This window comes from Aspergillus neoniger (genome assembly GCF_003184625.1).
Source record: "Aspergillus neoniger CBS 115656 unplaced genomic scaffold BO87scaffold_7, whole genome shotgun sequence".
NCBI lineage: Eukaryota > Fungi > Ascomycota > Eurotiomycetes > Eurotiales > Aspergillaceae > Aspergillus > Aspergillus neoniger.
This window is the reverse complement of record NW_020291135.1, coordinates 225,173-250,496: the sequence shown is the minus strand read 5'-3', so window position 1 is coordinate 250,496 and position 25,324 is coordinate 225,173. Positions and strand designations below refer to the sequence as shown.

Genomic DNA, 25,324 nt, shown 5'->3' with positions numbered 1-25,324 from the left:
GCAGAGCAGTAATACGCAAAACAAGGAGCAAATCGCGGCAATCAGACATGCCTGTGGACCTCACACTCGACCAGCAAATGCCTACACCACCGTAATAGTAGTGTGGAAGCGGTTGAGCACCTCGGATTACCAGAGTATGTGAATGAAAGCTTCATCATGCAGCGTAGGGGACCGGGAAGCGGCCGTCGGCTGTTGTTCATTTGAACAGACTGCCAGACAGGACAAGGAGAGGAAGAACGCACCGGCAACAGTCGAATTACTACAAATGCGCCGGACTAAGGATTCCACAGCTGCTACGATTCAATTTCCAGGGAGCCAATGCCAAAAACATGATATTGGCAAAGGCATGTCCCGTCATACAGGTCATCACCGCATCATGGAGCCCGGAAGAGCCCTCGTGATGATGGTTTTAGAAGCGGGTATTTAAGAATATTCTCGACACACTCATCGGAATCGCCAGTGCAGTTGAAAATTCGACAGAATCAAAAGTGTGCAGCCAGCGATGATTTGAGTTGGTGGTCTTGGGTTTAAAGAAGAAAAAGAAGAAGAGGAAGAGATGCGAAAAAATTCAGCGGTTAATAAAGGGCGCCGCAAGGAAAAACGACGGAGCGGGCGGGCAGGCGGGGCGGGATGGTGATTGGCTGGCGGGCAGCTGGAAGTGCTCGACTTTCCCAAGTTCTTTCTTCACTTCCAGAAACCGCAATTCCGCATTTCTTCTTCCCTTCCCTTTCCCACTTCACATCTACCAAAGTATCTACTTCCTGCTTCTCCTCCCTCGACCTTCTCAGAACTTCCCTCGCCACGTTCACGATCACGATCACGATTCCTCTTCTCTAACATTCGTCACCTTCTATCCCTCGTCTCGCCTCGACTACCGTCCTGACTGCTCCGCTCGCCGCGTCCCTTCTTGTACCCTCAATCTAATCCTATCTAGTAATTTTCAGACTTGGGTCCTGTGTCACTCGATCTCCTTTGATTGCTCGATATCTTCGTCCACCACCTCGAATCTCTTCCTCCTCCTCCCCTTCGCAAAACAACCCGACCGCCGGATCCTGTGTCCCCGGCTGATGATCGCTCGCTTTCTGGGCCGTCACTAGCTATCTCCATGGATAACGCAAACCTCTGGACTCGCCGATCCAAGTACGTCCCACTTCCGCACGATGACTTTGCCCGCATACTTGCGTGGCCGATGCGACTCAACTAACCTTCTTAATCTTTTGTTCCTGTCTACAGCACCTCCAAGTTGTCTCTGTCTATGACGGGGACGGACGGCGCTCGAGTTGAACTTCCCCGCGCCACCAAGCGTTTCGGCCCCGACAGCTCCCACGGCGGCCGGTCCAACCCTTTCAACGCTCTCTCCCCCCTCTCCGGCGGCGTGTCCTCTCCGTCTACAAACGCCTCCTCTGCATTCGGCCTGGGCTCCGGTGCCTTTGCGTCGTTTGGAACCCCCAAAACCCCCGGTGCACCTTCTGACCTGAAAACCCCCGGCGAGAAGCGCGAAAACCCTGTCGACCAGGCTTCCGCCGCCGAGGCCGGCAAAACCAAGGGTGTTGCCTTGACGCTCAAGGAGCACCCGCTCAAGTCCACTTGGATTATCTGGTACCGGCCTCCCACACCTAAATACTCCGATTACGAAAAATCTACCGCCCCGCTTGCATCCATATCATCAGTAGAGAGTTTCTGGTCGATCTACTCGCACCTAAAGAGGCCTTCTCTGCTCCCCACCGTCTCCGACTACCATATCTTCAAGAAAGGCATTCGTCCGGTATGGGAGGACGAAGCCAATAAGCGGGGTGGAAAATGGGTGGTGAGGCTGAAGAAGGGGGTTGCGGATCGCTACTGGGAGGACCTCCTCTTGGCTATGATCGGTGACCAATTTGCAGAGGCTAGCGATGAGGTTTGTGGTGCGGTTCTCAGTGTGCGGAGCGGGGAGGATGTTCTGAATGTGTGGACCCGCATCGATGGCGGGCGGAACATCAAGATCAGGTATGTCATACGTGGACACATTGCCTTAGAAGCGACATCCCCGGTTTATTAACATGCTCTGCAGGGAGACAATCAAACGTCTGCTCAACTTCCCCGCCGACACCAACATTGTCTGGAAGAGTCACGATGACAGTATCGCCCAACGTTCGGCCATCGACCAGGCTCGCCAGGAGAAGGCCGCCGGAAACGCCGGCCATCACCACCATCACCATCACCATCACCACCATAACAACCACAACCACAACCAGCAACACCAGCTGGGCGATCGACGAAGAGTTACGGCGAATGACGAGGGGGATAAAGGAAAAGGCACGACATCTTGACATGCTTTACGTGGGTTATGATCCTGTATAGTAAAGGCCATACAAAAATCTCATTGGGATGATTTGGGATCGGGGCATTTAGGGCGAAATACTGAGTGATCTCGATTTGGGTTTTTATTTTCTGTCCATTTTATTTCAATTCATGGGCGCTGCTACTGCACGTGGATATGCAAGTTTGGGGTGCTCGGATGGGATGAAGCGTAACTACTCTTATTACTGCTATACTTAGTATCTTCTTCTTCTGTCTACTTCCTCACCCGCATGAATTGTGATGGGAATGACTAGTTATCGATTTGCTAGTGACTTTTTTTTTTGGACCAGACTAGTAGATCGTGCATGTAAACTACTACAATTTAATTCCCCGCATGCTTTTGATTTTTCTCTGATTCAATAATCTCGGGTCTTTTTGGGAACCCACGTGGAATTAGGTCGATTCTGTCCTACTACTGTCTACACCTATATTTTTCCCTCATACGGAAAGCACTAAAAATGAAACCTAAGCGATAACTTCTTTAAACACCGCGATGAAGTTATTCCTTTACCCACACCGACACCCTTCCCGGTAGTATTTTCAATGCCATCCATCCAACCCTTCAACCACATCTTTATCCTTCCAACCTTAATTCTCTTTTTTTCTATTATTTCCCCTATCTCTTCATGTCTTAGTATAAACTGCGGATACTATCCCACCACCACCTATCCATTCTACTTACATCTTATCCGGGCCCTAGATACGAATAGTCTGGTTAGAAATTTCTGAAGTGGAGTCACGGCCAATGTAAATCAGACATATGACATCTTGCAGGGTAGTCTGCTATTATTCCACGACAGGGATATGATATATCATATTCAATGACCGTAGGAGGACATTACTAGGAAATTGAACCTGCATTATGGAGCACTGTGTGTGTGTTGCGTTAAGGTACTGTGGTGCATTAGTTACTTAGTCGTGGTAGGTGTATAGCTTGGAGCTGGAGTATGTACTTAGTTACTGTGTCATGAGGGGGATACCTGCTTGTATTTCTTGTAGCCCTTGAGTGCTGTTTATGATTGGATAGAGCATCTCAAATACTACGTAGTATTTGAGGGTTTTCTATTAACTTCTAATAATGACACCACTACAGGTATAGATCTAGGTATCAGGTATTCTTGTATGAGGAGGGCAGATTAACTATCATTTTGATATTTACAGATCGATCATGACTTGATATTATGGGCTAGGCTTCTTGTAATACATTATTCATCTGTCTTTCTACCAGGTTGCTTTCTGGTAGTTTTACACCATTTCACAATATTCGAGTGTTTTAGTCGGTCTAATCATGATGGATAAGATTAGGAGCATCATTCGTAGTACTACTATGAATACTATGTATCATTTACTTCGGTATGCGCAGGCACAATCATGGTGATTGTATTAATATGTGTATTAAGTAGTAAACGGGATATATATATACGCAGACTGTGTTAATGCCCTCATCTATTACTAAGAGTGGTAACAGACATCATTACATCATAAACATGAACGTGTGTCAACTCCAGATGCTGCCTCAGTGCTGAAGGAAGTGGTACTACTATATATATCGCAAAATGATACTTATTTGGCATCCCGAATGGTGATTACAGAGCCACACTGTAGACTATCTACAGCAAATGCACGAGACACCACTAGTGCCCGCACTAGTGGCCGGACTAGAACTAGTCAGCAGATTTGTAGGGCTCCGCACGTCGGTGGGCAGAATCCTCCCACCGCCTTTTCTGGCCCATCCATGATGCATTTCTCTCTATCGCCATGCCCACTTCTGCTCGGTATTCGCCGAATATGAGAACCCTCTTGGCCTGTCTGGTCATGCAATGACCTCGCTCGTGACTATATGCCACTCTTCAAACAACTCTCAGACTTCCTCTCCGGCCGCACCTCCAGTCGACACCCCTCCTCCCCGCAAACTTCCCCCGATCCTGCGCCCCCATCAGATGCGACCTCCGACCACATACAGCGGACTGAGACGTCCGGCGCATGGAATTCCGGTTCGCCTATAGAATACGGATCTCTTCATACATCTCCTGAAAGTCTTGATCCGGTCACCGTAAGTATCCGTACTCCGCCCGGCGCTCTCCAGATTACCATGCGATCATTCTTTCGCAACTCATGTCTCGGCCTTTAATTTTACATTTTCCGCTCTGCTAACACCGGCCGTGATAGACTGCTTTCAGCAATGCCGAAGGACTTCGACATCCTTACGAACACCGACCTGTACGTCCACAATATCGCCAGACCGTTCCTAGATCAGATTCAGGAATGCGTCGCCTGTAAATATGGCCTCGCAATGCGGAAGCAGACCGAGTGATACTGACTCGATTGATACTAGGTCTGGCGACACAACACATGCCAAGTCGCGCCAGCGTTCCGAAGCATACGATGAACTTAGGTTGTTTCCTCCCAATAAGTGGTGCGTTCAGTTTTGCGCAGTGGCCATATGAATATATGCTGATCAGCGAGATTTACTTTCTTAGGAATGACCCCAGTGGAATCCCTATAGTGCCAGGACAAACAAAGAGCAATAAGCCCAAGGTATGATATGATCAGAACTGAAAATGCTTGTGTGCTCGTGCTAACAGCAGGAACAAGTCACCTTTCAGACCCGTGGATACGATATCGAAAGGTCGAGACAGTGGACCGGTTCGTGCACAAGGAAAATCGAATCGCCTTCGGAACAGCCAGCCAGGAAATGTCACAGGATACGCAGGCTCTGAAAGACCCAATAAACGGCGCCGCCAGGATACCCTCGATTCCAGCCGTGGAAATTTCACAAAACCGTCTGACAACGATGTTGAGCACCCCGCTCAGGAGGCGCCCCGCATTGCCGGTCACCCACCACGTATGTCTCCTACTTTGAGCCAGAGTTCAGGGAAGCAAAAGAAACAGCGGAATAACAGACGCTCAAAAGTGGACGAGTACCGAAGCACTGAAAATATCGTGAGACCTTCCCGGGTACAACCAAGCCCAAAACGTGGTCCCTTACCCAACTTCGGAGCACCGTCCGATGATGACCGCGATGAACGTTTCACGAAAAATGCCACCAAAGAAAGACGGAGAAACAATTCATTCATTGCCGACGTAGACTCCGGCGCCGAACAGGAACGACCCTCCAAACATGAGATTCTACAAAGCGTCGAAATCATAAATGCGAAATCACAGGAACCTGCAAATAAGACAATGATGGGTCTGCTTCATGATCCGGAAATCGCGGCAAAACCCAGAAGACGGGTGTCTGAATCGCGGGAGAGTCCCGATGAGCTTCAAGGGGCGGTAACAGTGCGGCCACCGCCCGCTCAAATTGGAGACAAGAGAGCTGAGCTTGGAAGTCAACGCATGACAGGCCGTGAGCACCAGTCTCAAGACATCAAACCAACTCTTTTCGAAGCCTCCGGGCCAAGCAAGAAAGGGAAACGGAAGAACAAGAAGACCAAAGCTTCCGAAATGTCGAACCAGCGATCCTTCAAAGCGAAGCTCGTCCGAACTGGTCCTATCGAACAGCAGGCATCGGATGGCAAGTCCGTCGAGGTTCACGTCGACATGACAAAACGCACAATCGCACTGTGTCAAGAGACAGATTCGGAGAACGTTTTTGAAGCGCCTCTTTCTAGAGTACGACAGATCCTGAAAGCAGAATCACCAAATAATAAGATTAGATTAGTGCTATCGAAGACGTCGGAACTCGATAATCGGATCGATATCGAGTTCATGTCTTTCACTGTGAAGGAGGAATTCTGCTGTTTATTGGGTGAGGTCGACGTTCGTGACAAGTCAAGGTATGTCTGTTCACTGTTCTCCATTCGTGTCGCTTTCCTTTGGCTCTCGTTGCTGTTCCTGAATACTACCTTTTGCTACTGAACTGAGGCTGATATGAGAGTAGCGAATGGATGGACAAAGCGTTCAACAAGGCCCAAAGAGAAACTAAACAATCTACAAATGGAATTAAACGGCCATCATCGGAAAGCGGTCTTGAGCAAGTCCCGGACAAGCAGCGTGACTCCACGAAACGGGTGAAGCTTACGGACAATCTGCGAGATGAAAACGGGGTTGCCGCTGGGAGACAGCCGTCGCCGCCGGACGCCGCCTCTCGGGAACGTGCAAACCCCTCCCTTACTGCACCCAAGCCCAACAACTCGAACCCATCGCAGCCTGAATCAAGCCCAAGCCGTGTGTCGAAGAGCGCCACGGACCCCGGTGTGGAAATTCCCGTGAAGAAGTCTGCGTCCAGCATCACCACAAGAGCCATGTCGCGTCTTCCTTCCGCGACTACTGTAGTGTGGTATGTATTGGCTGGTCAATATTCTGTGGTAGAAACGACTGACAAACATGACAGTGACGATAGCGATGATGAAAATACGCAGCCACCTTTGCCAGCTGTAAACACTGAAAAGTGGCACAAGTATGTAACTCTGCAACCCATGGTACTCGTTGATGCTGACTATGTAGTAGACCCCTTGTCTATCCGCTGGTTGGGAAGAAGAAGGCCGAGGTGGATGTTTACGACCTTGACCGACTGCGCGAGAATGAGTTCTTGAATGACAACCTTATCGGGTTCTACATTCGATTCCTGCAAGATCATCTGGAGCGCACCAATAGTGACGCGGCGAAGAGAGTCTATTTTTTCAACTCCTTCTTTCACGATACACTTATGAATGTCCCCCGAGGCAAGCGGGGCATAAATTATGAAGGCGTGCAGAAGTGGACGAGGACCGTCGACATATTCAGTCATGATTATGTCGTTGTCCCAATCAATGAAAGTGCGCACTGGTATGTTGCTATAATCTGCAACTTACCACGCCTGCAGGGAATTGTCCAGGAAGGGCTAGATCCAAATGAACCAACACAAGGCGAAAAAGTGCCTTCGGGGCCACCAGACAGTCAGGTGCAGGAGATCTCTGAAACGCCAGAGCCGGAAATAGCCACCAATAAGGACAAGGAAGAAAAACAGGCCAACGGCTCAGGCCCTACGAGAGCGGAGTTAGCTAGGCGATCTCTAGAAACTATGAGGATAGCTGATGGGCCTGGAAAGGACCAGCCTGCAGAGAGTCCTGCTGCAGATCAAGAGTGGCCTGAGCTTGAAGCTAGCCCAGAAGGGCCTTCCAAAACTCTCCCCAGTCTTACAGAGAACGCAACGACGCCCGAACAGCTTGATAAGAAGGAAGCTGCTCACTTGCCCGAACCATCAGCTAAGCCTCGCAAACAAAAGGCAAAGCGAGCGGGCCCTAGATACGACGTCTGCCAGCCGATCATTATTACTTTTGACTCGCTGAATGTGCCCCGTTCGCCAACAATAAGCTCCCTTCGTGAATATTTATACGAAGAAGCCAAATCTAAGAAGGGCGTCGAAATCGACAAAGGCCTGATCAAGGGTATGAGGGCCCGGGATATTCCCCTGCAGCCCAACTATTCCGACTGCGGTCTGTATCTTCTGGCGTACCTGGAGAAATTCGTCCAAGATCCGGATGTGTTTGTCAGGAAGCTTCTTCAGAAGGAGATGGATTCGAAAGACGACTGGCCTCCGCTGAAGTCCGGTCTCCTCCGACGGCGACTCCGCAAATTCCTTGACATGCTTTATGACGAGCAGGAGCAGCTCAAACGCCATGAGATCAGTGACAAAGACACTATGGTGAATAAGAAGCCAGTCTGTTACCTACTCGGCAGTCCCGTGCTGGAGGGTGCGGAGAGCGAAAGCAAACGTTCACCCCGGAAAAAAGGGCCGTCGAATGTCTCGGAGGACCTTGCTCAGGCTGTGAATTCTGAACGACAGTCGCAAGCCGAAGCGGAAACTAGCGCGGGCCAGGACAAGCCTAAGGAGACCCAAAGATCACCGGTAGTGGACACCAAAGAGTCACGGCACCCCGAAGCATCTCCCGAGAAAGATGTTGTCCTAGTCCCAGACAGTCAGCCGGAGGCAGCGCCACCTAAGACCAAATTTAAACCATCAAAGCCACGACGACAGAGTCCGGAGTCGGAGACACAGCCGCGCACCGTTGTCCACAACAAAGAAGATGCTCCGGAGGGCGATGGTCCTGACGACGGTGTGAGTGTTGTGGCAGTCGAGACCCAAGTACGAGGGACACCCACGAGGTAGTCAGCTATGCACGTAATAGTAACGAAAAGCTCTATCTCTAATACCTATCTTATGCATTATTTGCTTTGTTATTTTCCTAATCCGTGCCATCCGCACGCAGGCGTTTCCGGAACACTGGGGAGGGGAGGGTTGAGTTGACAGTTGCATTAGATACCAAGCATTTGCATACGAGTGATTCTGTGGAATTCAAGACGAGGGGTGAAATGTATTGTATATATCGATATGTGATAGAATCGGATGATTTGATCTGATCTGATCTGATCTAAATCTATGTCTACAACCTACCAATCCTTCTCATCCGCCTGCACCCACCACGCCATTTTATCTCTCTTGAACGCCTCGAAATCCCACTCCGCATCCTCTAACCGCTCCTTTCCGGCAGTCCACACATACGTAACGGCCTCTACTTCCTCCCCTTTCTTGGTCTGGCTGCTGTCCTTTGTCTCCGCTGCATCTAACACCTCTTGTATCTCCCTGGTACCACCCTCACCCTCACCCTGCTGCTGATGATTTAGAACCCTCACCCTAACCGCCCTCTTCTCATACTCACTCCCCTCGAACCGATCCAACCGATACACGTCCCCTTCTGTCAATCCCCACACTACTGTGCCTAGCACAAATGCCTCACCACCGGTAGCAATATCACCAGATGAAGATGAAGGTGTGGTAGGTATAATACCCGGATAATCCGCATACCGGACGCGATGGCGTCGATAGCCATGCAGTATTGCCGGCTTGATTGTCAGGAGAGCCCTTTGCCATGGTTCTGGAGTGGAGTGGCCGTGGATAACGCGGTGCAGGATGGGAGGGGCCATTAGGGTTCCTTTGAAGGAGATCTTAGTGGGTGTAGGGTAGTGGAGTGAGGGGGTGGGTACCGTAAAAGAAGAGGACGTGGTCGCCCATTTTATGTGCTTTTATCTTGTAGCAATGTATATATGTATGGTCTATTGTGGTGTGGAATTTGAAGGAGGGGAGGGAGTATGCGGGGTTAATTGGTGGTTGATGTTGAGGAAGTGGTGTGGTGGGTGTAAGTAGGTAATAAATTGAGAGGATATTGTAGTGATATTTAAGAATGATGAATATATATAACGAGAGTATATTGCGACTGTCTATAATAACGCTGCGCGCAGCAATCCAATCCAACGAGGAAATGAAGTTGTAGCAAAGTGCGACAGACAGTATCGGAGATACAACGATAAGTGACTGATGCTTATCGATAAGCCAGCCAGCCATTCAGCTCAACCAATCCCGAAAAAGGCCCATGTGGCTTCAAGCTCCGCCCATCTTTGTTTCTCTTGATTCCCTTTCCAAATACAAGCAAGCATCCTCGCGACTCCGCAACTTCACAGGGAGTTATTCTCCCACTCTTCCATTCTATACTCCCCCTTCTATCCCGAGATCCTACATATAGCACACAGGGAAGAATGCACTCAACCCTCAACCGCGCCCAAGGCGTCTTCGGCTTCTTCACGACCGTCGCTCTCTTCGTCGCCGGTCTCGCTGCTCTCAGCGTATTCTTCTATCCTACTGACGATGTGACGTCTATTGTGAAGTTGCGCGATGTGAAAGTGTACGTTTCCCATCCATCCTACTCTTTCCAACTAACCCAACCCAACCAATTCAAACAAACAGAACAAAAGGCCGTCCCCACTACTACAGCACACGAAAGGAAGAATACGCCGCTATGAAATTCGATCTAGATGCTGGTACATACATCCCCCCCATGCCCATCTCCCATTCCCCTACATAACTGACAACCATGCAAAAGACCTAACCCCCCTCTTCAACTGGAACACCAAACAACTCTTCGTCTACGTATACGCGACCTACCCCTCCGACCCCTCCAACCCAAGCACCTCCGCGCCCTCCCACTCCGTCATCTGGGACACCATCATCCCGGCCCCGGAGTCGCCGTACTCGTTTAATGCCCTGCGCGAGAGATTCTTCCCCTCTGCATCATCGTCTGCGAGCAACAAGAAGCGCAGTACGAAGAAGACTTCATCTGCCAGTAAAACTGCCAGTAAGAAGGCATCATCGTCTGAGCCCGGGAAGCTGAGACTCCGCGATCAACGGGCGAAGTACTCCATTGGGGATGTTTCGGGGAAGATGGCCGAACGGGAGAATGTGACGCTTTCTGTTGGGTGGAATGTGCAGCCGTGGGTTGGGGCGTTGTGGTGGGCTCCACAGACCGGGGGTGCGATGAGGACCGGGGGGGATGTCGGGACGAGTAGGGCTTTTGGGTTGCCGGCGTTGAAGGGGAGGAATGTTGGGACTGCTTCTGCTTCTGCTGGGGCGGTGTAGGTGGGGGAGTATAGTGGGTGATTGTTTATGTAGGAGAGATGGTATAATTGCATTGGGAATTGTTCTTGTTTATCTTGGGTGTTTTATTTATTTATTTTTGGAGGGATGGGCTGGGTTTAGGTTTGAGGTTGAGCATGTCATCTACTTGCATTGTAGAAATAAAAGAACCTCAACTCCAGTTAATGATGCTATCGACCTTAGTCGTTCATTTTAGGGTCTCATAACATAACAATGTAATACCCGGAACAGTTGCATGTAAAGGGAAAAGAAACAGCCATTTTCATTCAGCATTCATCAAGGGATCGTGCCATACGTCGTGTGATGATTTCTCCCGCGCTGAATCCGCTCGGAATAGACTCCCGGCGCGCGACGTGGTGCTTCGCCTGTCCCTGCGTTGCGATTGGCGTAGTATACGTATTCCAGGTAGAATGCGTGAATATGACCGGGTAAGTACCTGCACAATGTGAACTCGGTCAGAGACCATCTACTTTTAATGTAACACTGCGAAGGCGAAGAAGTATAGTGGAAACGAAGGATGAGGGACTAACCCGAGAATCGTCAAGAGTATATTGATAAGCAGATCAACACTGCAACCCGAGATCATAAACACACCGAGAGGAGGTACTAGATGAGTAGAAAGATTAGCTTCAGATTCAGATGCAAAGAAAAAAGGTGTGAGAATGTAAGTAGAGGATCTACATACTGAACAAGGTAATAAGAATCAAGCAGAGTATGGAGCATGTGCCAGCCATTTTTGTTGACTTCAAGGCTATGTGATAACGGTAATATAGTAGTAGTGTTGATTAGGACCGTGCGGCAGACTTGACACGTTTGCTCGAGTCCAGATAGGTACCCAGGAAGCTGAGGGATAGAATCACCACCAGCAGGATGTAGATGTAGATGGGGACGTTGTCGTCTTTGTTGGAATTGAGACGCTTCATTGTATATAATCAAGAAGGTGACAGAATCGGATCAGTCACAAGGTTTCACAGGTTGTTTCTAGATCGACGTCACCGGGACGGGAAGGTGGTACTGGAGGATCAAAATGGGTTCCCAAGTGTTGATCAGCCTTGTGAGCCAGCGCCACGGGTAGCAAGTCACAAGTCAAGTCGAGTATGAGAGAACAACACAGCAGCCGAGTTGAGCGATCAATCCCTTGCCAGGCCACCCACTGAACAAGGCAGAAATGTTTTTAGTTTGGCCTGGAATTGCCCGGATCCCATTCCGGCTGACGTCATCCCGCAAGCTGCCGCAAATGGGCCGCGCTTGCCTGTTTGGGCTTAAGGCCGAGCTACGGAAAACCTGGGGTAAGTGGGGAGTTCAACTAGTAGATAGTAGTAGTTATGGGAGGCAGGTGCATTGTTGCGGTTGGTGTTCGTTTAACGTGTATATTTGCAGGTATATACGATTTAGCCTCTTCGTACTTCGAGCCTCTATACTGCATCAATCGACGCACGTGTCGTCACCTGTTCGTTCTTGTTGCCGAGTTTCGAGATCTGCAGGAACGCATCCACTCCGTAACCTTCGAGGCTGTGGAGCTCCAAGCTGCCCGCCCAGTACTCGGCATACACTCGGCTCATGGGCAGACCGATCCCCAGACGTAGATTAGGGGGCCGCGAGGTTAGCGAATCCAGCGAGCTCTCGCGAAACGTGTCCCGATCCGCATCCTTTCTTTCTGTCGGCACGCACAGCTCCTGCATGGTGGCAGCCATGGCGGGAACCTGTCCCAAGTTCTGGAGGTGTGATGTGCTGTAAGGGCCCTTGTTGAAAGACCACAAGTATGGCAGAACCTTACGCGGTATGCCGCCACCCTGATCCGATACCCGCAAAATCACATGCTGCGGGGCCTCGCATATGAGAACCTCGATTGGCGGCGGTTTCTCCGTAGAGTCCCGGTATCGTTCACTCACAGCTTGGATCGAATTGCGGAGTAGCTCACCGATGATATACTCCAAGTGACTCAGCATGTAAGGGAAGGTGGCCTCAAGGTGACCCTGCACCGAGATTTCTGGTATCTTATCCGATCCACCGTTCTGCCGCAACATATCCTGCGCCAGCTTCCCGCACCGTTCAGCAACCTCTTTCGCGTTGCATCTGAGAAATACCTCCCCGACGAAGTCGGCATTTAGATCTGTGCGATCTTCGGAGCCAGGGAAGTGCCATGGAGAGTTGAATGTTTCCGTTAAAGCAAGATGTTGCTCGGCGATAACGCGGCGTGAAATTCTCTATTGAACCAGATGTATTAGTTGAGAAACATACCATCCACCCAGACAAAGTCTTACCGCTCGGAGAAGTGTGTTCATAAAGCTGTCCAGCACATCTGACGGGACGAGCTCGCGGCACTCCAGGACACCCGTTGCGAGTTTGGGTATCACAACCAGGTGTTCTCGAAGCGTTTTACGTAGGATGTCGCAGAATTTATCATTGTCATCCAAGGTCTTTATCTCTGGGATGGTCCGAAACCGCTCGAATGCCTTGTAGTAGAGCTCGTACACCATGGACAGGTGGGGATTGGCCACCACAACATACGGGAGTCGTTGTATATCTCGTAGGCGATGTGCGAGTCTAGTGAAGTATTGGAGTTAGTTAGATCGTCAGCTGCGATGGAATGACCGCACTAACCTAGTTGGAAGCTCAGTTCGTACGTAGTTGGCCGAGCTGATGAGCCGGGATTCCGTCAGGGTTCGTCCAAAGAAGGTAAGCTGTCGCAAACTGATAGGACGGATGTCACGCTCAACCCATCTGCAAACCATTAGCATTGACGCCCGGCAAAATGTGTCAAGGATAGCCTACTCGTCCAAAGCCGATACCGGTCTCCACGGCGGCGGACTGTGAGCTTGCTGAGTGGAATTAAATCGTAGTTTTGGAGTGCAGCATTGATGAAGAGCCCGCCAGCGACGAGCTGAATGACTCCACGCCATATTGCTGTGGTTTGGACTGAGTCAACGGCTTAAGCGCGGGTGTGGCATGGAGGGGACCGTATTACGCCAATGCAAAACGGGCGCGCGTCAAAAGAGCCACACGAGATCAAGTTCCGATAGAATGGTCCATACATGGCTCTACAGAGGATCAATTTGGTCCACGACCGCTGAATTCACAGTGGCATGACATGGTTCCTGATGGCAAATGCGGCCGGTTTTCCAGGCGTCCGGGCGGTGAGAGCTTTAGGCATGTGACGTGCCGATGCTCACATGTAACGGAGAAATGAAAGAAAGAAAGCAATCATCAACACTATAAGATTCCCCCTTCAGAGTATTCATGTCAATCCCGTATAGCTGAAATCTCCTCAATCCGAGGTCGGATCGGTACTGGGTAGAAGTTAGGGATACAGTACAGGGATGCTGGTGCTGGTGCTGGTGCTGGGTGTTGCCTAATTAAAACGGTGATCTTCCATTCCACCCGATCGTGGACTAAGAGCGGATGGCGTTGGGGAGGAGGTCCAAGCCTAATGGAATAGAGGGATAATTGGTAGGAAGAGCACGAGGTAAGAAAGAGTAAGCATACTTAAGTGAACTACCAATAGCTATACGATACATAATTTCCCTCTCACTATTTATTTATAAGATGCCGGATAAATTCTTTTTTTTCACATCATCCTTTTTTCGGTCAGTCGGAACTGCAGCATCTTAATATTGCTCGGATTTGGTCTAGTTTGGACGGTGGAGCGTCAAAAAAATGCACGGGTGATATCACGTTTGGGTAGGTGGCTAGCTACTACTACTACTACTGTACAGTCCCTATCAGCCTTGCCTTACTTGGTCCTGCATAGTAAATAAGATAACGTCAGGCAACTGCCAGGAGAAGTTGACCTAGTAGCCGCCTAGAGTAAAGCTGCAGATGGCAAAACCGGTAACTGCCTTTTGTTAATATTTTCTTTTTGTACAGGTCCTGTGTTCACAACTCATGACAGGAAGCATCAAGTTAAATGCCCATAACATAGCAATGGAGTCAACCATCATACGAGCGTAAATGGAAGTGACTAGTAGTATGGTCACTGTTAAGAAATCCACCTTCCCCAAGTCAATGAGCCATATGAATTAACCCCAATCCACTGATTGGACTACTTTCATAGGCAGCAAATAGAGCAGTAACAGGCAGTACGTAGTAAAAAGAAAAAGAGGAAAAGGAAAGGTGGTGTTGGTGGTGCTGGTTTGTTAGGGGAAGTACCAGAAACCTCTTAATAATAAGGGCTGCTGTGTCCCGCATGGCCGTTATTATTGGGTTATGGCAACTCCGCCACTAGCTTCATCCCAAACTCCTGCGGACTGGAATCAACGGCAGCCCAGATCCTCCTCTTCTCTTTCAATTCTCATTCTCGTCTTACGAGGTTCTGACCTCTCCACCTCCTCCCTTCCATTCTCGCCCTATCCTATCCACCTCTCCGAAGGATTAACCCGCTCCGATCTAATATTCCTCCCCATCCAACCTGCAGCGTCCCGTCCGTGAGAAGAGTCTGTCGTTCAACTCCAGTGCGGGTACGCACTTTTTTCCTTCTACATGGACAACGTAAGTTCTCCCTCATATTGTGGTTCTCTGAAAATCATTTCGCATTCACCTCTTCAGATATGCCTGTACCCCGCAAGCCACCGATCGCTGACATCGTGTTCCCGGATCCTCATAGGTCCCAGACAGTGAGATGCTCGTCGACGAATATGAGCAGTATCACAATGACAGAACCGACGAGGTCGTCGTCTCTCGGTCCGGATCGGAGGAACCGGAGCCAGAGCCTCTTGCCGACGATCGTAAGATCCTTCTCCCCCGTTCTTCCTTTGCTCCCTTTGGCGTCTTTTGTGCCGTGGTGATGGTTGTGTGTTGGTGTCACGGAATCCCCGCGGTGGGGGTGAGCCGTTACAGGTCGCGGTGGCGAGCGCTTTCTCCGTCAAGCTTGAGGACATGTCTAATCCCCCGATTTTCACTACAGATGCAGCAATGATGGCCCGGATCCTCCCGAAAGACCCCGATTTGGAAACAGAAGATGAGACGTATCACACATGGCATATCCAGGATTGGCGGAAACTCAAGAAGAAGGAACACGGACCGGTCTTCCAGTGCGCCGGCTCTCCTTGGTGGGTGCACCGTCCTGTCGCTTCGATCCGACGAGCTGGCTCTGACATCTATTCATAGGCGAGTCCTCTTCTTTCCTTACGGTAATCATGTCGAACACGCATCCTTTTACCTGGAGCATGCCTGGGAAAACGAACCTCCAGCGAACTGGTACGCTTGCGTTCAGTTCGCTCTGGTTTTGTCCAACGTAAACGACCCATCCATCTACATCTCTCACGGTGCGTATGCCCAGTTGGAAGTCGTGGCTATTTTCGCTGATCGGAATGTAGTCGCCACACATCGATTCAATGCGGACGAGGGTGACTGGGGATTTACCCGATTCTGTGAGCTGCGCAGACTCTTTAGCGTGCCATGGGAGGGCCGCGGCGTTCCTCTGGTGCAGAACGAAGAGGCCAAGATCACAGCATACGTGCGTGTTGTCAAGGATCCCACAGGAGTACTGTGGCACAGCTTCCAGAAGTATGTATCTGCTCAGATTTCTACTCAGACCTCTTGCTGATTGCTTCCAGCTACGATTCGAAGAAGGAAACAGGCATGGTGGGGTTGAAGAACCAAGGCGCAACCTGCTATCTGAATTCGCTTCTGCAGTCTTTATACTTCACCAACAAGTTCCGCAAGGTACGTGGCAGTATCTATCTGCTTCGACGTGAATGCGCTAACACGCTTCAAGGCCGTCTACGAGATCCCGACAGAGGCCGAGGCTTCAAGAGACAACAGTGCTTGGACTCTTCAGAGACTGTTCTATAACCTCCAAACGAGTGAGAACTCTGTCTCGACGACAGAACTCACAGCATCCTTCGGCTGGGAATCGCGACAAATCTTTGAGCAACAGGATGTCCAGGAGCTTTCTCGAAAGCTTATGGAGAGGATGGAGGAGAAGATGAAGGGCACGCCGGCAGAAAAGGCTCTCCCGGAGATGTTCGTCGGAAAAACGAAAACCTATATCTCCTGCATCAATGTCGACTACGAATCGTCGCGAGTGGAGGACTTCTGGGATATCCAACTCAACGTTCGAGGCAACAAGACCCTCGACGACAGTTTCAAGGACTACATCCAGGTGGAGACTCTTGAAGGCGAGAACAAGTACGATGCCGGACAGCCCTACGGTCTTCAGGACGCGAAGAAGGGTGTGATCTTTGAGAGCTTCCCACCTGTTCTGCACCTTCATCTCAAGCGATTCGAGTATGACATCCATCGTGACGCCATGATGAAGATCAACGACCGCCACGCCTTCCCCATGGAGTTCGACGCCACCCCGTACCTGTCCAACGATGCCGATAAGTCTGAGCCCTGGATCTACGAGTTGCACGGTGTGCTGGTGCACAGCGGTGACCTTAATGCCGGTCATTACTACGCCTTCTTGAAGCCTACCAAGGATGGACACTGGTACCGGTTCGACGACGATCGGGTGACCCGGGCGACGGACAAGGAGGTGCTCGAGGAGAACTACGGTGGTGAATATGAGCTGGCCAACGGCGCGGCTGGTGTCAGACAGCCTTACACCCGCGGGCTATCGACCAAGCGCTCAATGAACGCTTACATGCTGGTATACATTCGGAAGTCGAGATTGGATGATGTTCTCTTGCCTATAACAAAGGAACAAGTTCCCTCCCACATCGGTATGTTGGGCATCCTCATCAGCTCTAAAGATCTATACTAACTATGCCGCAGAAAACCGACTCGTGGAAGAACGTATCGAGTTGGCGCGCAGAAAGAAGGAGAGAGAAGAAGCCCATCTGTATATCAATGTTGGCGTATTGAGCGACGAGTCTTTCCAGGCCCATCACGGATTTGATCTCACGAGTGCAGACCTGCCAGCTACCGATCCTGCGGTGCCGAAGCAATACAGAATCCTCCGGGCTAAGAAGGTCGGAGAGTTTGCACAGCAGCTCGCAGAGGAGAAGGGACTCGATCCTGAACAGGTCCGTTTCTGGGTCATGGTGAATCGACAGAACAAGACGACTCGGCCGGACCAAGTCATCAAGGATCAGGACATGACTGTGGAGGAAGCTTACAATCGCTATGGCACGAAAGGAAACCCGTTCAAGGTCTGGATGGAGGTGGGCCAGCCTTCCGCAGACGGATCGATCTCCTGGCCGGATAACAACTCGGTGCTCGTCTTTTTGAAACATTTCGACGCGCCCTCGCAAACAATCGCCGGTGTCGGTGCAGTCTACGTGCGCAAGACACAGAAGGTTGCGGACCTCGCCCCTATCATCCTCGAGAAGATGGGCTGGCCTGCTGGGACCGAGTTCATGCTGTTCGAAGAGATCAAACATAACATGATCGACGTGATGAAGCCGAAGCAGACCTTCCAGCAGTCCGAGATTCAGGATGGAGACATCATCACCTTCCAGAGAACGATCAAGGAGTCAGACCTACCGGCAACCGCCTTGTATACGGACGCAAGGCAATATTATGATTACCTGCTGAACAGGATCAACATTACTTTTGCTCCGATCAAGGCGGATGAAGGCGATGAGTTCACACTCACGTTGAGTCGTAAGATGACTTACGATCAGTTCTCGAAGAAGGTCGGCGAGCACCTGAACGTGGAATCGACTCATCTGCGCTTCGCGCCGGTCCTTGCAAGTACCGGCAAGCCGAAGGCGTTCATTAAGCGGAACTCCAACCAACCCAACCAGACCTTGTATCATATTCTCGGTGGACAAGCAACAACTTACGGGTACAGCATGCATCGCCAGGATGCCTTGTACTACGAGGTTCTGGAAACTAGCTTGAGTGACTTTGAGTCTAAGACCTGCTTGAAGGTTACATGGCTTCCTGAAGGCATCACCAAGGAGGTAAGTCCCGATTGATAACCAGGCTTTTGCAAAGGATTGGAGCTAAATAGTGTTTAGCAACTGGTGGAGGTGTTGGTTCCTCGCGACGGTACCATCGCAGACCTTGTTGCCGGCCTGCAGAAGAAGGCAAACCTGGACGACGAGACGATCCGCGAGACCCGCGTCTACGAGACCCATGGCGGCAAGATCTACCGGGAATTCCAAGCTGACTTGAAGATCGCTGGAATAAACGAATTCGTGTCGCTGTACGCCGAGAGGGTGCCCGAAGAGGAGGCCAACATGCAGGACGGCGAACGGACGATAAATGCCTTTAACTTTGACCGCGAGGTCAACCGGCCGCATGGCGTGCCTTTCAAGTTTGTTATGAAGCCGGTACGTTGTGATTCCGCCTGACTTCGGGTAACAGCATTCTAACGTTTACTAGGGCGAGATCTTCAAGCAGACGAAGGAGCGACTGTCTAAGCGGACTGGCATCAAGGGCAAGCAATTCGAAAAGATCAAGTTTGCTGTGGTATCTCGCAACATGTATTCCAACCCGCGCTATGTGGAAGATGGTGAGTGACCCGACCCTGCTTTTCTGAGACGAACACATTGTTTGGCTGACGCTGTTCAGATGATATCCTCTCCGACATCATCGGTGATTCGGACGACCTGCTTGGTCTCGAGCATGTAAATAAGAACCGCAATTTTTGGAACCGGAGCGAATCGTTCTTCATCCGATAGATGGGAGTTTTGCTTGGTGGTTATGGCTATGCACGTCTTTTTTTGCTGGGAGTCTATCTTACGATTGGCAGGGAACGCATACCATTATGAACATACGGAGGACATGTGTTGCCCAGGTGAATCAACTTATGAAGAAGGAACTTCAAAAAACAACCTACTTTATACATGATGAACAGATGCGATTATTTCAATGTGTTGTGGTATTGGTCTATCTGGTAGCTTAGAAGGGCAGGCCTAATGGTTCCGTTATGATATGCTTTTAGCAGCTGGAATTGATGTATGAGCTGAGCTAGCTTGGAAGGATGCGAGCTTTATGAATGAACCGTATAAGTGCAAAATGGTCAGTCAAAACAGGGGCCGCGGTGAGAGCTATGTAGCCAGTCTGACAGACGCCGTCTCTTGACGTGTTTTGCATTTACTTCTTTCCAATGCCAAAGGAGTAAATTTGACAGTAGAATAAGCCATTGGCTGATAAATACAACAGGAGGCGGGTCCATCCTAATTGGGTCGAGGATGAACGGGAAGACAGCCTGTTAGTGCAAACACAACAAACGGAGCGGGCCAAAGTCACAGCTGGCCAGAACTTCCATCAATTAGTCTAGTTGCGTTGTCTTTGAATCCATTCACCTTTCCCCCCTGAAGCGTAGTCCTAAACTGGAGGTCACAGCTCCTCTTGTTCCGCACCACTGCTCGCAATGCGCTTCGCAGCCCTGGTTATCGGCCTCCTGGCCACCTTTGTTTCGTCTGTGGCAGCCACGGCCCTGACCTACCGCCTCGAGGCCAACGAGAAAGCGTGTTTCTATAACTATGTTGACCAGAGGAACGTGAAGCTTGCTTTCTACTTTGCTGTGAGTACTCATATCCCTTCTGTATGCCTCAATGTGGGATTGTCCATTAACCGGGGGTTTCAAATAGGTCCAATCCGGCGGTTCCTTCGATATCGATTACTCCGTTGTCGGTCCCGGCGAGAAGGTGGTCCTGGATGGTACCAAGGAAAGACAGGGTGACTTTGTGTTCACGGCCCAGAGCATTGGCGAGTACCGGTTCTGCTTCAACAATGACATGTCGACCTTTGCTGAGAAGATTGTCGATTTCGAGATCGCGGTATGTTTTGTTTGTTTTGGTTACCTATTATCACATCGGCGACCCGTGACCCTCTGGGGGTATATTACAAAGTAGTGTAAAAGGGATTGAGACTGATTACGCACGTGTGTGCGTGTCTACAGGTCGAGAACGAGGAACGCGCACAACTGCCCTCCCGCCAGGGTGCTAGCCCCGAGCAGGCCTCCGCTCTCGAGGAGTCGATCTTCAAGCTGTCCGCTCAGCTCTCCACCATCACCCGCAACCAGAAGTACTTCCGCACAAGAGAGAACCGCAACTTCAGCACCGTTCGTAGTACGGAGCGTCGTATATTCAACTTTAGCGTGATTGAGGGCTTGATGATGGTTTCGATGGCCGCACTGCAGGTGTTCGTTGTGAGGTTCTTCTTCCAGGGTGCTAGGAAAGGTAAGTGTCGATTTCCCCTTACAATTGAGTTTCCGAGTGTTTTTCGTGGACTATGTGTTATTCCTCGTTTGGTAATGGGGCCGTTGGAGCTGATTAATGGCTACAGGTTACGTGTGATGATGTGCGAGCATGATGAAAAATATTTCTTCTGTCCTTTGATTGTGGCGTCTGTTTGTATCTACCCGCTGTTGTAGGGATCTAGAGCATTTTTTTTTACTCCTGATAATGGAGCTGGTCAATCGGAGCAAACATCTTGGTATCAACGTGAATTTCTTTTTGGGGTTAAGGATTGTGGACTGATAACTGGGTTAAGCATGACGTTGAATGTCTCACTACGGCAACGTGGATTGTCTCTTTCTCTTCCGGGATATGGGCGTTCCGGGGAATGTCGATAGGGTGTGATGGAGGTACGTATTCGAGCTGATTCGGCTTAACGGGCCGCGAACATATGACATCGTCAGAGCGGAGAAGCAGGCCTAGCCTTCTCCCCCTAGCATGATCGGCCAACTGTCTCAGAAATGCCATGTCATGGAGACGGTGCTTAGGAGGACAACATAGTCAGTCAGTCGAGCGCTGTCTGACCTGCGAGATGAAACTACGTGGCGTCACTAGAGGCGAGGACTTGATCAATGCGAGGTATTCTGGTGGCCGTATCGTCATAATCTGACTCGGAAGCAGGACTGGACGCTTCCAGTGGTGCAGACAACATCATGGGTTCCACGATCCCTGGCGGTATGACGTGAAGAAGCGTCCCATAACCGAGGAGGCGCATTTGCCTAGACAACCGTTAAGCACGGTGTTCAGGTTCAGGCTCTCAATATTCTGTCTGTTCGGGTCTAGTCCATGGGATATTTCCCGCTTGCTCAGGAGCGCGAAAAGCATGTCAAGGGAAGTCCGAACACAATGTGATATCATGGGAGCGGTCAGAGACGATTGTTCCTCGCCAGTCGCGGCGATTCCAATCTCACCGTCTGATATTTCCGCATCCATGAGGCCAGTTACGCCTGCGCTTTTTCTTTCGTTGACGTGGGGGTGGGGAGACGTGGCATCCAATATCATGGGCGTATTCATTTATCCAAATCCGAGACAAGGAGATAACAACCGCGCCGTGAGAACCGAGAAGGAATTCATCATTTGTTTCCAGGAACATTGTTCCGCGATGGGCCCACGGGAACGGATGTCACATTGAGTGATAATCCACCGCTCGCTCCTGTGATCTAGGCCCAGAAAGCGTTCCAAGTTTTATTTGATTATGATTATCGCTGATGGTCGTTGGTTATGCAGTTCACATACAGCGTGTTTTACTTTCCGCTTTCGCATTTCGCGTCGGAGTGCTGCAGCAGCTAACTTCCTTGCCGGGGATCGTTGCTTGGATTGGACACAGACACAGTAGTACATTCTGTCCGTGGCCCCTTTGAGCCGGGCTACTAGTTGCCCACAGTGCAGCGTCCCGAGGAGATCAAATGCGCTAGTCTGAGAAGTGCCCTTCAGGGCTGCCAACTTCTTACGCGAGCAGTTTGGTTGCGTCTTGATCCACCTAGGGGCCACCAACCGAACCTTCTGCTGATGAAGATTTTACAAGTGGGTCATTGTGGGATATCAACAACCAGCCGAACAACAGCAGAAAGGGGAGGCTGGTGTGTGTGTGTGTGTGTGTGTGTGTCCCTGACTGCGTGTCCTAGCAACGATCGTTAGCGCATGAGCTGCATGGGGCACCGAACAGATCGGATCCAATCCGGAAGGCGTCCCGGATTCTGCAGCATGCATTGCCTGCCGCGGTGCAGTGGCCCGATACCGGATTATTAACTCTATGATATGACTAGGTTATGCGACGTTTTGCTGGGGATGGATGCGATTCAGATATTGATTCGCCTACGCTTTGTTGGAATGAGAAGGGGATGGTTTTCAAGGAAGGTTGGCGAGGTCGGAGGATACACCAAGCTTCCAGGTCAGAGAAAGAGGACCAGACTGCACGGATGGAGAAATGAGTGTCTGAAGGACTCCATCATACCTCGTAAATGGATATTGTTGTGTGGTAGTAGATGAATATGAAGATGGAGCCAACGAGCAGATATGACTCGGTGGCGGCCTTATGCCTGACGTCATGCGCACCCCAGGCACCGCGCCATTCCCGATGCAGCCATGGCGCTAGCTTGATCCGAACTCCTCTCATCAGCCAATCATCGGTCTGCATTTGCAAGGATGAATTCATCGTCTCCATCACTTTCCCAACTCTCTGTCTCCCCGTTCCAAACTGCGTCCCCAGTTACACCTGGGCCCCCTGTTCGGTACTGCTCTACTTCTGCAGGGTTATGATCTAGTTTAATCTTTTATCGGTTGTCGGTTCCCTCCAGGGAGAATGGGTCTTGGGCCCGCCACAGCACCTGGATGAACTTTTCTGGTTGAGAATGGAGTAGTTAACAGCTGTGAAGATGAGACATCCTCATCCTCTCTTTCACAGTTACTGGCACCGGAGATGATTAGTAGCCATCCTCCACGCTAACCCTCCTCTTGCATACTCCTAGTCAACTAGCGTCCTTTCACTTTTAGGTTCATCCATGACATATCGCGTCCCCATAGTCTCCCTCCATCTCTCTCTCACATGTTGTGCATGCAACTAGCTCCTGGGACAAACTCCCTTCCCCCCACCATGATGGCTGGCTCGCTGTCAACCATCATACCTCATGTTGGATTCTTAGGCTGCCTGCGGACTCATCCAGGCCTCCGCCAGTACAAGTGCCGATCTGCAGGGACGTGCACTTCAGTAAGCGCAGACTGTCGATCTTTCGACGCCATAAATTCTCCAATGCACCAGTCGCATTCCATCGGTGACCTCATGCTGCTCCTCTAAATGATGGGACCGTGGACCATCCGGGGGTAACACCGGCCGAAGAGAGCCAGTGGAGTACGGTTATTTCCGATAATCCTTCCCTCCCTGGTGGAGGAGGTCTGGTCCGGGCCCCAGTCGCCGCCGCCGCTGCCGTCGCCGCACCGATGGAGTGGAGGGGGGGAAGAAACTGAAGGTAAGAACGCCGGTGCAGGCCCCATCGACCTTCTTCTGCATGAAGGATGCCACTGAGAGGAGCCCTGCGACGGCAAATGATGTCATGGCTGTCCTATGAGGGTCTTCGAGGCACAACAACACGGTGGACTCCTCTGCTCTCGGGCCATGGACAATTCGAGCCTACTCCCTAGGGTCGACAGGTCGCTCCAGCGGTTCTGTCATGGTCCGTTTTGTGATCTCATGTCGGTCTGGTCAGAGCATTTATCTTGCGGATGGTCCCATCTTATATGTTGGTCCGATGTAAAGAGTTTCCCGATTGTTGTTGCTGCCCAAAAGCTGTTGCGTACCAAATCTGTCCACCTGAAACCTCGTGCTAGTCTTATTTTGGGGATCCCACACTGCTTCCGTGGTTATTCCTGAAACTATTGTCTTTGACCTTCAATAACTATTGATCTTACTTTTCCTTACCGTTCTGTTCCACTGATCTTGAGGTAAGCATGCGCAGTCTGTTGCCGTATAGGCATGGAAAGGGATATTCCTTGATGCACTGGTCTCACCCTTATACGTGATGTCGACAGATCATCTGACCATGATGGCTCTTCCGTATCAACGATGATGTTCTCTGAACCAGCTTTGCATCGTAGCTATTTACGGCGGTTGGACATGGCTGACCTCCTGTCTAGACAACAAGATGGCCACTGCTGTGCATGACGACGAATACCACTCGATGCCCCCTACCGGAGGCGAGGGCTGTCGCCCTCCCGGCGACCATCTTGAGACAGGTCGAGCTGCCGACCCCAACTCGTCCGTCGAGGACTACAGCCGAGTCATGCTCGAATACACCCAACGCCGCATGGCGAATTTTGCCGACCTCGATGATGGAAAGGGGTCCAGCCGAAGCAGCCGCAGCAGCCAAACCAGCGGCAACAGCGGCACCTCGACCAGCGGTATGCTTGCCCGTCAAGCTGCCGGCACGACTGGAGCGGCTCACGATAGCTCCGAATCTGCCAGACGCGAGTCCGGCGTGAACTCGGCCGACCTGTCCTTCTGAAGGCGCATCCGGGTGGGGAAGGGGTGGCTGTAATGGCTACTTCCCTCATCTGGCCTGGGGACGAGTTCACGAATTACGTTTTACGGTGGAGTCTGTGGGCAATCTGGGGAGGCACGTCGCCGAAGACAAGCTTGACGTGTTCTCCCGGCGTTATGATTGACAAGCGAGCGCGCTCTGATTTCGAAAGCGATGGCGAAGCGATTCATAGAAACGGGCGACGTCCGAGCCAAGGCTCCGTGAGACCCTACTGCATGTGTGTTTGATTTGTTATTTTCTTTTCTTTTCCACCAGTACCTCGAATTGAACGACTTGAGTTGACAACGGCTTGGTATTAAACACCAATTCTGACATCGACTTGTGTTCGCTGAGAGGACTTTTAGGTCTGCCAGCCCTGGCTTTTTTTTTTTTTTTTCTGACCCTCGTCACTCACTCTCATT

The 25,324-nt window shown here is 50.7% G+C and overlaps 10 protein-coding genes across 10 annotated transcripts; 7 read left to right on the top strand and 3 right to left on the bottom strand.

Annotated features, from left to right (window-relative positions):
- The first annotated feature begins 697 nt into the window (after positions 1 to 697).
- On the top strand, positions 698 to 2,613 carry BO87DRAFT_353216 (eukaryotic translation initiation factor 4E). The gene is made up of 3 exons (XM_025621227.1): positions 698 to 1,140; positions 1,234 to 1,986; positions 2,051 to 2,613. Exons 1-3 carry the CDS (start codon positions 1,106 to 1,108, stop codon positions 2,307 to 2,309), a joined length of 1,047 nt encoding a protein of 348 aa, XP_025482466.1. The 5' UTR covers positions 698 to 1,105; the 3' UTR covers positions 2,310 to 2,613.
- Positions 2,614 to 4,121: 1,508 nt separating this feature from the next.
- On the top strand, positions 4,122 to 8,674 carry BO87DRAFT_328907 (Ulp1 protease). The gene is made up of 8 exons (XM_025620240.1): positions 4,122 to 4,393; positions 4,510 to 4,616; positions 4,676 to 4,756; positions 4,821 to 4,878; positions 4,936 to 6,119; positions 6,224 to 6,622; positions 6,677 to 6,742; positions 6,793 to 8,674. The coding sequence occupies exons 1-8, from the start codon at positions 4,181 to 4,183 to the stop codon at positions 8,432 to 8,434; spliced, it is 3,750 nt and encodes a 1,249-aa protein (XP_025482465.1). The 5' UTR covers positions 4,122 to 4,180; the 3' UTR covers positions 8,435 to 8,674.
- On the bottom strand, positions 8,575 to 9,418 carry BO87DRAFT_218605 (gamma-glutamylcyclotransferase family protein). The gene is made up of 2 exons (XM_025618670.1): positions 9,310 to 9,418; positions 8,575 to 9,257 (listed from the first exon to the last, which is right to left on the bottom strand). Exons 1-2 carry the CDS (start codon positions 9,335 to 9,337, stop codon positions 8,716 to 8,718), a joined length of 570 nt encoding a protein of 189 aa, XP_025482464.1. The 5' UTR covers positions 9,338 to 9,418; the 3' UTR covers positions 8,575 to 8,715.
- Positions 9,419 to 9,718: 300 nt separating this feature from the next.
- Positions 9,719 to 10,869, top strand: BO87DRAFT_374020 (signal peptidase complex subunit SPC3). Its single transcript, XM_025622697.1, has 3 exons — positions 9,719 to 10,004; positions 10,067 to 10,140; positions 10,203 to 10,869. Exons 1-3 carry the CDS (start codon positions 9,859 to 9,861, stop codon positions 10,733 to 10,735), a joined length of 753 nt encoding a protein of 250 aa, XP_025482463.1. The 5' UTR covers positions 9,719 to 9,858; the 3' UTR covers positions 10,736 to 10,869.
- Positions 10,870 to 11,029: 160 nt separating this feature from the next.
- On the bottom strand, positions 11,030 to 11,487 carry BO87DRAFT_384134 (YqaE/Pmp3 family membrane protein; the record flags this gene model as incomplete). Its single annotated transcript, XM_025624681.1, has 3 exons — positions 11,030 to 11,219; positions 11,284 to 11,359; positions 11,439 to 11,487. 3 exons carry the CDS (start codon positions 11,485 to 11,487, stop codon positions 11,030 to 11,032), a joined length of 315 nt encoding a protein of 104 aa, XP_025482462.1.
- Positions 11,488 to 11,827: 340 nt separating this feature from the next.
- Positions 11,828 to 13,900, bottom strand: BO87DRAFT_218510 (protein kinase PKP2). Its single transcript, XM_025618669.1, has 4 exons — positions 13,529 to 13,900; positions 13,358 to 13,477; positions 13,018 to 13,300; positions 11,828 to 12,960 (listed from the first exon to the last, which is right to left on the bottom strand). The coding sequence occupies exons 1-4, from the start codon at positions 13,654 to 13,656 to the stop codon at positions 12,169 to 12,171; spliced, it is 1,323 nt and encodes a 440-aa protein (XP_025482461.1). The 5' UTR covers positions 13,657 to 13,900; the 3' UTR covers positions 11,828 to 12,168.
- A 1,075-nt stretch (positions 13,901 to 14,975) lies between these two features.
- BO87DRAFT_374017 (ubiquitin-specific protease UBP15) lies at positions 14,976 to 19,718 on the top strand. The gene is made up of 11 exons (XM_025622696.1): positions 14,976 to 15,241; positions 15,357 to 15,477; positions 15,657 to 15,801; positions 15,860 to 16,017; positions 16,069 to 16,258; positions 16,309 to 16,417; positions 16,470 to 17,418; positions 17,471 to 18,603; positions 18,661 to 18,975; positions 19,028 to 19,157; positions 19,217 to 19,718. The coding sequence occupies exons 1-11, from the start codon at positions 15,233 to 15,235 to the stop codon at positions 19,324 to 19,326; spliced, it is 3,369 nt and encodes a 1,122-aa protein (XP_025482460.1). The 5' UTR covers positions 14,976 to 15,232; the 3' UTR covers positions 19,327 to 19,718.
- A 303-nt stretch (positions 19,719 to 20,021) lies between these two features.
- Positions 20,022 to 21,026, top strand: BO87DRAFT_302707 (emp24/gp25L/p24 family protein; the record flags this gene model as incomplete). The annotated part of the gene is made up of 3 exons (XM_025619214.1): positions 20,022 to 20,174; positions 20,242 to 20,430; positions 20,553 to 21,026. The coding sequence occupies 3 exons, from the start codon at positions 20,022 to 20,024 to the stop codon at positions 21,024 to 21,026; spliced, it is 816 nt and encodes a 271-aa protein (XP_025482459.1).
- A 1,711-nt stretch (positions 21,027 to 22,737) lies between these two features.
- On the top strand, positions 22,738 to 23,294 carry BO87DRAFT_218320 (uncharacterized protein). The gene has a single exon (XM_025618668.1). The coding sequence runs from the start codon at positions 22,875 to 22,877 to the stop codon at positions 23,151 to 23,153; it is 279 nt and encodes a 92-aa protein (XP_025482458.1). The 5' UTR covers positions 22,738 to 22,874; the 3' UTR covers positions 23,154 to 23,294.
- Positions 23,295 to 24,240: 946 nt separating this feature from the next.
- BO87DRAFT_374013 (uncharacterized protein) lies at positions 24,241 to 25,173 on the top strand. Its single transcript, XM_025622695.1, has 2 exons — positions 24,241 to 24,327; positions 24,415 to 25,173. The coding sequence occupies exon 2, from the start codon at positions 24,528 to 24,530 to the stop codon at positions 24,885 to 24,887; it is 360 nt and encodes a 119-aa protein (XP_025482457.1). The 5' UTR covers positions 24,241 to 24,327; positions 24,415 to 24,527; the 3' UTR covers positions 24,888 to 25,173.
- Positions 25,174 to 25,324: the final 151 nt, after the last annotated feature.